The sequence below is a fragment of the Bombus huntii genome, chromosome 6, assembly GCF_024542735.1.
Source record: "Bombus huntii isolate Logan2020A chromosome 6, iyBomHunt1.1, whole genome shotgun sequence".
Classification (NCBI taxonomy): Eukaryota; Metazoa; Arthropoda; class Insecta; order Hymenoptera; family Apidae; genus Bombus; species Bombus huntii.
Genome location: NC_066243.1, coordinates 6,143,295 through 6,155,154, shown reverse-complemented (window position 1 = coordinate 6,155,154; position 11,860 = coordinate 6,143,295). Strand labels below are relative to the sequence as shown.

General features: G+C 35.2%; 1 protein-coding gene across 7 annotated transcripts; it reads right to left on the bottom strand.

The window, feature by feature from the left end:
- Positions 1-10: 10 nt before the first annotated feature.
- Positions 11-3,336, bottom strand: LOC126866954 (PRKCA-binding protein). Of its 7 annotated transcripts, XM_050620994.1 has the most exons (7): positions 3,087-3,336; positions 2,858-2,904; positions 2,601-2,744; positions 2,416-2,472; positions 1,537-1,855; positions 1,271-1,466; positions 11-1,109 (listed from the first exon to the last, which is right to left on the bottom strand). In XM_050620994.1, the coding sequence occupies exons 2-7, from the start codon at positions 2,893-2,895 to the stop codon at positions 412-414; spliced, it is 1,452 nt and encodes a 483-aa protein (XP_050476951.1). In that variant the 5' UTR covers positions 2,896-2,904; positions 3,087-3,336; the 3' UTR covers positions 11-411. The 7 variants fall into 7 exon arrangements, with proteins under 7 accessions (XP_050476951.1, XP_050476955.1, XP_050476952.1 ...); XM_050620998.1 differs by lacking the exon at positions 2,601-2,744 and having other exon boundaries at positions 2,999-3,336; XM_050620995.1 differs by lacking the exon at positions 2,416-2,472.
- Between the last annotated feature and the right edge of the window lie 8,524 nt (positions 3,337-11,860).

The window sequence follows — 11,860 nt, the reverse complement described above, 5'->3', positions numbered from 1 at the left end:
ATAATATTCATTTGACATAGAATATACATTTATTATAATAGTTTAGAATGTAACAAATACATTTTTATACCTTACAATGAATACTTATGTATGAAGACAATTTTAATAAAATTTAAATATTTTTAAAATAGCAAAAGAAACAAAAAAAGAAAAAAAAATATATAATACAATATATATATATATTTCTTTTATACAGATTTGTTAGAATTATATGGTTCTTTTTAAATAATAATCTTTGGTTTCGTTTTTTGTATTATGAAAAAGAATGAAACTAGAGCAGAATTCCATTAAAAGTAGTAAAAGTATGTTACACTAGAAAAGGCTCACTGTATATATAATATCATTCATATTTAAATATTAATAAAATATCGTAATAGTTCATAAAATTCTTTGAAAGCAAGAAGCACATTGCTACATATTGTTAGATTCTGATGTTATTAGTGGAAAGTTTTGTGTATCTATAAGTAAATCTTCATTTATATTTGCTTTTTCTTCAGGTTCAAATTCATCTACATCCTCTCCATCAGTTATTACTTGAGGACCAGTAGATTTATATTGGAATGCAGAATGTGATAAATCAACTTCAACAGGAAATAACATTGCAGAGGATAATAAATCTCGTGTATTAGTATAATATTTTGCTAAACCAGCTGCAAATTTTTGCAATTGCCATACGACATCTTGAACATGTTTATTGTCTAATAATTCGAGTTTTACAAGTACATCTGATCTAAGTTTACCAAATTTTGCACGAGCTTCTTGTCGACATCTTAAGATTAGACGATATTCATAATTGCCTGTTTCCACTCGATAAAAAGGTTCTTGTATTGATGCGTAACTTTGTTCCTCATCATCCATTTCTTTTATTTTCAGACAATAAGAAAGATATTCAAATTTTGCATCAGCATATTTGCTTATGGTTAATCGAGTATCTGGAATAGCTTTGTGAAGATATGTGCCTAAATCATTTAATATAGGTTTCAAATTTTTTAAAATTGTTATTCCATATTTTTCCATTTGTCTATGTTGTTCACCAAATTGTCTGAAAGCTTCACTAGCTCGTGGTTGTGGTTCTCTTACTCCTATTGCAGCAAAGGCATCACCAAATACTAAAATATGCAATATGATGATACTTAAAATATTAAAGCAAAATATTATTGTAATATTTGTATATATATATATAATCTCAAAATTGAATAATTTTTGACACAGTTAAATTTAAAAATGAGTTTTGGAATTTGATAATTTATTTAAAAATATATAACAATACCTTTGTATATTTGTATTAAATCAAAAAAACTATGTAAAGTAGCATTAGCATGGGAAACTAAACCTCTATACAAATTTTCTGTGCGCTGCAATGCCATTAATCGTTGTACGAGTGCATCGTTACAAAGAATGGCACGTGATAATCCAAGTGCATCTGCTGTTGCACTTCCCATTCCTTCAATTAATCTATGTTTTACCTAAAATTAATTTAAGGATTAAAATAATGTAACCATTTATAATAAATATATAAGTTTGGACAATAAATACCTTTTTCAAAGCTATATCAAGAGTACGACCTTGTTTAGGATCGGCATGTAATTTATTATAATTAATACTGACTTGAGAATCACAAGATTGTATCATTTTTGCAACTTCTACTTTTGTCTTTCCTTTAACTGATACTCCATTTACTGCTACAAGTTCATCTCCTGATTGTAAAGTACCATCTATAGCAGCAGGTGAATAGTCAAAAATTTGTACAATATACAAGCAGGGGCATAATGGTGCTCCGCCTCCAATACTTATGCCAATAAGATTACTGCTATCTTTTTGTATTACAATATTTCCAGAAGTTATGGTCATACCCCTGTATAAATTAATGTAACAAAAGAATACATCAATATATTGTTTCACATAAAATACTTGTATAATACTTATTTGATACAATTCACTTCCATACTCATATTCTTAGCATGAAATAAGTTATAAACATATTTATTATAATAACAATAATAATAATAAATTAATAATACTTCTTATATAAATGCATATAAATATATAAAGTATGCTGTACATTAACATAAAACTATCTATTATATTATTGTTTATAATATATTTTAACAGTTAATAATGTGCATAAATAGATACAAAATAATTTTAAAAGCTTAGAGGTATGACATTTCATAAAATAAAGCTTAATATATAGATAAGGAAGAATAAAACAATTTAAATACAAATCTGTATCAAATAACTGGTCAAAAAAATCCTTACCTGAATGTTCTGATAATAATTAAATGTTTAGAAATATTAAACTAAAAAATACTGAATTATATTATTAATTTTTATGAAACACTATAAACAAATTAAGTACCAATTAATACATTAAAATATAACTTTAGCATTAAACACATTATTATCAAAACTTACGTATTATTGGGTAGATGATGAAGAGACTGATCTTGACTGACCAGTTCTACATCTGGTCTACGTTCCATAATGATTAAAAGAAACAGAAAATATACAGTTTGTAACATCTCTTAAATATATTATAGAAAATGTTAGTAAAAGAAATTTAAATGAAAGATAAGATAGTGGAACATAAAAATGCATACATGCGATCTTCCATTGTAGTAAATTGATGCAATTGCACATTAGCTGATGGCACGGTGGTTAATGGAACAAAACTTTCTTTAGATTCATCGACAATATTTGTTACAGTTATATTACTTGTAGATAGTACTGTTTGATCCACTAGACTATTCCACCGTACCGTGGCATACAAACATGCATTTTACAAGAAAAAGGAAGCATATTTAAATTGAAATGTAACACATATCAATAAGTAAATAATCAATTGTATGAAACCAACATCTTATCTTCTTCGAAGAAGAAATCATCATAATCCATGCTTGCAATCTGTAATGTTAATAAAGATTAAGTTAGTGTTCAATACTTTAATTTCTTAGATGTAACGTTACTTATAATCAAATAAAATATTTTAGTGATATACATTAAAATCCTTGTATTTTTAATTTAATTTGTGATAAACTGTAGCAGAATAAACGCGTAACATTAAAAACAAATACTAATTCTAATACCTTTATGAACTATTTATATTAAAGAAACAAGTCAATATGACACATATAAACTTTACTTCTCAGTTCCAAGGAATAAATATAATCGATTCTTTGTTACTGTATGTTACATCGTTGTCATATACATATATGTAGAGATGTGCATACAGATTCAAATAATTGAAAACAAATTAAATTAATTTTCATAACCGATACTTTTTTTATAGATATATAACTTTCTACGAAATTTTTCTTTTGTAAATAATTACTTTAGAAACATTTATTGAAAACATAAACATAAAAGTAAGTACATTTTACTACTGGTTACTTTACGCGTGATTTTATTGGTACTGATAAATTTTCTAGTAATTATAAGCAAGATCGTATAAACAGATCTCGACACTTGCTAGAGAAAACTGTCCGAAAATTGAGTCGTGAGAAATCAACATGGAAGACAATGAAGTTCTAGTTCTTTAAAGATAGAAACGAACAGAGTGTCTCTGCTCGGTGTTTCGGTATGTGAATCACGAGACCAGATTATATGATCTTGATCCCCGTTACAAGGTTTCCTTTTTGGGAATGACCATTCACGATCACATAATTGGATCTCAACACTCATATACAAAAAAAAAGCACCGAAGCGACTCAATTTTCAGATGGTTTTCCTTAGTAAGCGTCGAGAATCGAGCATGTTATGTGAGGTACAGATGATACAATACATAATACTACCTTGATCGACGTAACAATGAATTCCACTTTCAAAAACGTTTGCACTGATAAATAAATGTATGTGTTTTCCTTACTACATTTTGCATGCAAATTTTATTAATTCTCTAAAAATCTATATATTTTAATAAGTAGTTAGGAAAATATAATTTTTGGTACAAAACTTCCAGCCTACATGCGTCACTTTTTACATTTTAACATTTTAACAAGTATGTACATCGTTTCGCATATATTATTAAGGGTTATTTTAATGAATTCTTGATATCACATGACGCTACGTCCTTTATGTTACTTCTTTTGTTTGTCTGTGCCACGAGTTGTATAGGGCGCGACGCAAATAAGTATTCAGATAACCAAATCTGTTTTAGCAGATTCTGTTGGAAACCTGTTACCAGCTGTTATGCCGCCTAAAACATCTGCATGCCAGCCCGCGCGACCGGACAACAACCGGCCTGCGTAACGTCACTTCGACCCTCAATAAACCTAAGGACCCACCATAACTTTCACTTCCCTGTATTGTTTCGCCATGTGTCTTCAATCCGTTTGTCTTGAAGAATTTCTAAAGCTTAAAAATATTCTCGAAACACAGTCGGTTTTTAGAGAAATCCTTGGGTTTATTAGGCGTACTTAAAACACGGAGAAAGCGGGTATGCACCCATTAGGAAAATCCGAATAGCCCTCTAATAAAACAAGCTATGTTTTCCTCACGCACACAGTCATCTATCCACCACGATGGTAGGAAACTTCTTACTCATCCCTTCGAGCAGTAGTGCAGGTCATGACCAATCGACACCGCGGTTCGTTACCCTCACTTTTCCTAACGAAAGTGGGAACAACGAATCCTCGTTCTTTAGGCACAGGGGCACACCCACACCGAACTTTTCTTCCGTATTAGAAAAAGAGCGACAGTCAGTCTAAAAACTAACGCCTAACGCGGCAGTCAACATATAGCGCGAGAGTCGCATACTTCACGCAAATCTTTTGTCGGTTCTCGGTGTTGTCGAACATACATCTTCTCTCCTAAATATATTATAGTGCTAAGTCCATTAATACATTAATTTCCATTATAAGAGCCCTGCTCTAGCGTACATATCTATCGCATCTTCGTGCGACAAGTTATCTATTTATCTCTCTTCGACAGTGTAATCTAAGTGTTGGAAATATATAATTTATAATTCTGTGAATCACAGTGTTATACAAACTCAATCACCCCTATTATCTCAACGGAAATCAGGGGATCGATCAATTCGTGGTGTCGATTGTTATAATCGTAACGGGGATTTACGACCCCCGTTGACGTCTCTCCTCGCGATTGCATCTCCCCGCGATTGGTCGAAAATACACATTAGTTTAGCGTGTATGTATTTTTCCGTTCAAGTTTTATTACCAGTCTTAATAGCATCCACGAAGATACCGAGAACAATAGTCAACACCTCATGGTGTGCCAGAAACGAGGATATATACAAAGACTTAAAAATACCAACGGTCAAAGAAGAAATCGGCAGGTACGCAAAAAAATACAAGGAAAGAATGGCAACACATCCAAACCAACTGGCTGCTGAAGCGAGCAAAACTCTCATAGAAAGAAGACTAAAAAGAAAACACCCCACTGATCTCACTAAAGAAATAAAATAGTCAAACTCGAAGATGGTATCCCGCTGGGGGTAGCCATCTACATGTTATTGAGCAATTAAACTAGAAAAATTTACCGAATGTCCAGCTGGACAAATTGTAAAGTACAAATTAAATAATAATAAAAAGAATAAGGAAAAACATGCGCTTGTATTAAAAATGTATAAATGGTTGAATTTGAGAAACTGCTTGATTTCTACCACTAATCTGCTGCAACAGGTTCTGTTATATTTTTGCTGACAATTTACTAACATAACCGAATATAATATATGTGGACGTAGTACTAGAGGATACTTAATAGAGGAGGTGAATGTTCGACAATACCGAGAACCGACTTAGATAGTTGATGTGAGTTATACTCCTCTAGCGTTATGCTTGGACTTAGACGTTAGGCGTTAGATTTTGTACTTAGTTGTTGACTTTTCTAGCGGTGTAGAAGAAGTAAAGTTGGGTGACGATGCTGTGTCGGAGGAAAGCTAGCGATGGGTGTGTCTAGCGCACGGGACCATCGGATTTGTTCATGACATTTTTGGTCAGGAAAGTGAGGGCAGTATACGTTGCTTCTGATTGGATAAACGTAGGTTGATGGACTAGGAAGGGTCTTAGCCGCCCTCGATAGAAAGTTGCTAGTGGGAAGCATCGTACGTGAGAAAAACTAACTTTCCCGTGTCAAGCCGTAGTAGACAATACTCTTTAGAAAGTAATTTAGAAAAAAGATGTTTGTTGGGTCTGAAGGACCTTAGCTAGCAAATTACTGGGATTTATGATGGGTCCGTAAGACTATTGAGGGTACGCAGCAAGGATGAGCGGACATCTGGTTCCCGTCTGGCCCGCGGGGAATGGTCTGGTGTAGGTAGAGGGTCGCCCGACGTAACATAATGAAAGCCACGGATAGAAAATAGCTTTTTAAGAAATCGCTTCGCTTGTCCGGTATGGCATAAGTCGTGTACCCACCGTTAGCACACAAAAAGTTTCTTACTTGTGTATGCCCTCGAATATTTCAACAATATTTTTTACTATACACCATAGGTCTGTCTAATGGTGAGGTCCAGATACTTCACCTAGATTCTCATCTCGACTTCCGCTTCTTCCAACCGTAGGTTATACCTGGCTGAAGGTGTCCCGTGATGGTCCCTGGTGCAGATCCACAGGGTTGTAGTCTTCTCGGGGGACGCAGTCCCAACTCTAGCTCCAACCCTCTAGTTGTGGCGATCACGCCCCGTGTCATCGGTATAATACGTCAGCGCCGTGTCCAGGGCCATCGGCTTCCGGAGCATCGTGACGTAGGTCAGATCCCAGAAGAGCGACCCTAAAACTGATTCCTGTGGGACCCCACGATGCACGGCCGAGTGCAAGTAACCTAGGCTCCGTACTGCTTCTTTTACATTTACATCATTATCTCTTACAAATTGCAACAGTTTTGTCCAATATTTGCTACTCCATCAAAATACATCTTAGATATGATATGTTCGTATGGTGTCCGGCCACTCTGCGCGTAACCCGGGATCCATCTCTCGGCCGAGGCGGCCACTAACTGTACAAATATAATTAGTCGGACCGCAATGATCCTAAGGAATTGTAATAAAACTAAGCATTTGTATTTTACCGTTAGGGCCCTTAATTGAAAGATATCATAATCGGACGGTTATCTCTCCAGAGACTTTGCACTTAGAACAAGACCGGTTGGAAGTATTGATTCGATGGTTCAATATGAAAGCTCTTATTGGTGCATCAGCAATAAATAAAACGCCTTAATTTTATCGACACCACATTAGAATAATATGAGTTATATTCATAATGAATATATTGAAGAAATCATTGAGATCACGCTGCTCTAGCGAACTCATGTAAATATCAACAATTATTGGGCTTGTGTATGTTACGTCTCTAATCACGCACTGAATCGACCACAGCTGAATGGTTCCTGCTTTATCTGAAGTACATCCATTTGTACTGAATTATGATTTCCTTCTGATATTCAATATAAAGGAAACATTGTTACGGTATTTCATAATTTCTGTTTCGCCATTCAAATGAATACTCCATACGCCAGACAAATGAACTCGAACCTAAAAACAATATCAAAGAAATTTTTGAAATTAAAAAGGTTCTAAACACAATAGTAACAGTGGAGCAACCTAAACATAAAAAAGACGTACCGCAATGCATACGGTGTCAGTAATAGGCACACACAAAAAATTACTGCAACAGAAACCCGGCGTGTGTCAAATGCGCAGAAAAGCACCTAACAATAAACTGTCCATACATAGGAAAAATAAATGAAGTAAAATGCTACAACTACAATGGAAACCACCCAGCTAGCTACAAAGGCTGTGTAGTCAGAAAACTACTGCAACGTAAACTGATCCCGCCGCTTCGAAACAGGACACACAACAACTTTCACGCGTAACAGGATAGCACAGAAACTGTGACAACACCAAATCTACAGCACGTAATGAACAATAACCACAGTAACACCAACACCGTTGGTAGCCGAAGCTACGCGCAAGTAGTCAACCAATCGCCACCCTTGGACAACCAAAATCAGAACAATAACAGCAACGACACTACAGAAATCAAGGAACTGCTCCAACAATCCACCAAAAACACCGAAATGCTAACAAAAATGATAAGCGAACAAAACGCAGTTCTCAGACAACAAACGCAACAAATCACAGTCATGTTACAACTTCTTACAAACATGCTAAGCAAAAAATAAAGACGGACACGCTGAAAATAGCAGCCTGGAACTCAAACGGCCTAGAACAACGGGCCCTAGAAACTAAAACATTCCTGTATAACAACAATATAGACATATTACTTGTTTCAGAAACACACTTCACTTCAAAAAGCTACATGAAAATACCATATTACACCATATATGATACCAAGCACCCCTCAGGAAAAGCACACGGACGGACCGCAGAGATAATAAGAAACGATATCAAACATCACTTACACAGCCAAGTAAGGAAGGAATATACCCAAGCAACCACCCTTACAGTACAAACTAGCAGCAACCACATCCAGTTGTCAGCAGTATATGTACCACCGCGACACAAAATGACAACACAAATGTCGGAAGAGTACTTATACACTTAGGTGACAAGTATATCGCAGCGGGAGCCTACAATGCAAAGTACACGTTATGGGGATCAAGAATTACCACACCTCGAGGTAGAACCCTGGAAAAATACATTAGAAACAACAACCTCAATATATTATCCACAGGAAGACCGACATACTAGCCGACAGACCTGAGCAAAATTCCTGACCTACTGGACTTTGCAGTTACAAAGGGTCTAAACGCAAATAAACTAAAAATAACACGCAGCCTCGAGCTTAGCTCCGATCATACACCCATAATACACATCGAGCAGGCAGTAACAGCATTGGCAGAAACTATCCAAGAAGCAATATGGACAACCACTATACCTGAACCAACCAACAGACAAACAAAAATAATTCCACCAGATATACTTGAAAAAATTAGAGGAAAAAGAAAAGCGGAAGCAAAATGGCAAAAACATAGAACAAAAGAAAACAAAAAACACCTAAACAAACTTGCAAAGGGAATAAAAAACAAAATAAATGAACAAAACAATAACGAATTTTCCAACCACCTTTACAACACATTTACACCACATAATATCAACAACACCACCCCCAAATGCCATACGGACGAGGATGCGTAAACCACTAGTACCTCAACTGACAAACACTACACCATACCTGAAACAACAGCACAAGAAATTAGAAACATAATCGAGAAAACAAAAAATAATGAAGCACCAGGAATCGATCTAATCAATGGTAAAATCTTGAAAAACCTTGCGCCAAAAGCGATAAGACTAATAACAATAATATTCAATGCAGTACTAAGAATTCAATACTTTCCTAAACTATGGAAATTGGCACAGATCATAATGTTACCTAAACCAGGCAAAGACCCACACCAAACTACATCTTACAGACCAATATCACTACTTCCTGTGTTTTCTAAAATACTAGAGAAAATAATATATGACCGCATGAAATCTATAATTGAGAAGAATCAATTAATACCGGATCACCAATTCGGATTCAGAAACAAACACTCCACTATAGAGCAGATGCACAGGCTTATCAACGAAATCATACTAGCATTAGAAAACAAACAATACTGCACAGCCCTCTTTATGGACATAGAGAAAGCATTTGACAAAATAAACCACGAAAGCCTACTACAATCAATCAGGGAACAGTTCCCGGTGCAGATATACCAATTAATCAAATCATACTTAAGCAGCAGAACCTTCATAGTAAAAATCAAAGACACATACCCTGAAGCTAAAGAAATCAAGGCAGGAGTTCCGCAAGGAAGCTTCCTAGGACCAATTTTATACACACTATACACGGCCAACATAGCAACAACTACCAATAGCAAAATACTGACATTCGCGGACAACACAGCTGTACTAGCCAGGCACACTAACCCAGAAACAGCAGTCAAATTACTACAAGAACATATCACAAAAATAGAAAAGTGGCTGCAAGATAAACAAATAAAAGCAACCCCCGATAAATGCAACCATCTATCTTGATGTCTATCTTGATATATCTTTAATTTTACTAATTTATGTGCTCATTTTTTCACGATACTGTAATGTCCTCACGCGAGTGTGTTTGGTACTATATATAGTTTATCATCGAATGAACTAAGATCTAATTCCTCTACGTTTATTGTGTACATGTCATAGATTATAGACTTTATACGATTCTGAGATACGATTCTTTTCCCTGTTCACTTCATGACATTTTATGCAATCTTTGAAACATATTCTACGCATCAAAGTGTCGTTTAATACTATTCATTACTTTTTTACATATTTCTGCATGGGATAAACATGAATTGGGTACATCTTCACTCACAGTCCTACAAACTCCGTTATAACCGCACCATTCTTTTTCTCTTTCGTCCAGCCCGGTACACTTTTTCGTTTACGGAACACAGTACTCATTGTCTCCCGCGTAATCACTCGTGACGAACTGACGTATGTTTCGCTTCATAACATCATATGGGTTATCGCGCGTAGGTTCTTAAATCAAACTGTCCGTACAATATGCGACAAAATTGGTCCAATGATCAGTCTCGCTCAGCACGGTTCCAACGAATGAATAGCTTCACGTCCGTATGATTGCGCACATTTCCCATCGATTTCCCAAAGACCACGTTATTCATTAATTTAAACAAATTCTTGGAAAAATCTTTAGTTGCATTTGTATAAAGTCTGTAATATAAATCGTTATAATTACACAACCGTCCGATTCTTGAAAATACGGTGTACTTTTGTCAATTTCAATCCGTCATTTGAAACGTTGTTCAAATAAGTATATGTTACATATTGGAGTTTGTTATCGACTGTTGCCAAGCAGTCTTTTTTCTGCTGTTTGTCCCTGTTCCTAATGCTTTAACTGAACCGGTAAGAGGTATCTCGTGACTCATACAATGGAGCAGAATTTACATCATAATTAATATTATCGATCCATCGAAAACCTCCGGGGAGCATCGATTGAAACATAGCCGAACCGTACAAATTATTTACAGTAACATACAATTTCAAGTCGGCCCATTTCACTGCTCCTTCAGTAAGAGTCCTTTACTTTTAAATATTTTACGTTCCTGATTAATCATCTGTAGGTAGATACTTATTTTCGAGAGGCAGTACCTATGCGAACATTGATTCAGCCACCGCGTATTTCCTACTCAACGAACAATAATATATCGACATCGGTCAATGTGGGAAATTTATATTGAAATTCTCGATGCAATTGCTTCGAAAATTGTCGAAAACATTTGCCAATAACAATATGTCTAATTTGAGACGCAAGTTGCAATAATCTCTTAACATCTGGATGTGGAAACGTGACTAAACGTTCACCGCTTGGAGATAATCTGTTTCGGACACAATTGTCGCACAATCGATTGTGAAATGATCCAGTGCGCGCGAGATAAGATATTAGATATTAGGTAATCGCATGGGCAGACATCTTTTCTGATAAGAAGATCAAAATCACAATCTGGAAGATGTTTGAACGCGCTTCATACGATACACAACTCACTCTATTCCAATTACAATGATAGTTTATTGAAACATGAGCTTAGAAATTTGAAGGAGTTAATGAAACAGAACTTTTTAATGAAAATGCATCTCACTTTAAATATCGGTAACAGTTCTACTTTACCATCAAACGCGTTAACAAATTCTTTAATGATAAATGCCTGTAATAACCGAACAAATATTGGAATGCAACGAGTACAACGAACGACAATTTTTAATTTTGATCACAACTCGAGTACCCAAATCGCGACACACGCCTGTAAAATGACAATGATCGCGAACTTTTACATCGTTCGCTTCGAACAGGTTTTCACATATGTAACAACGAATAACGCGACG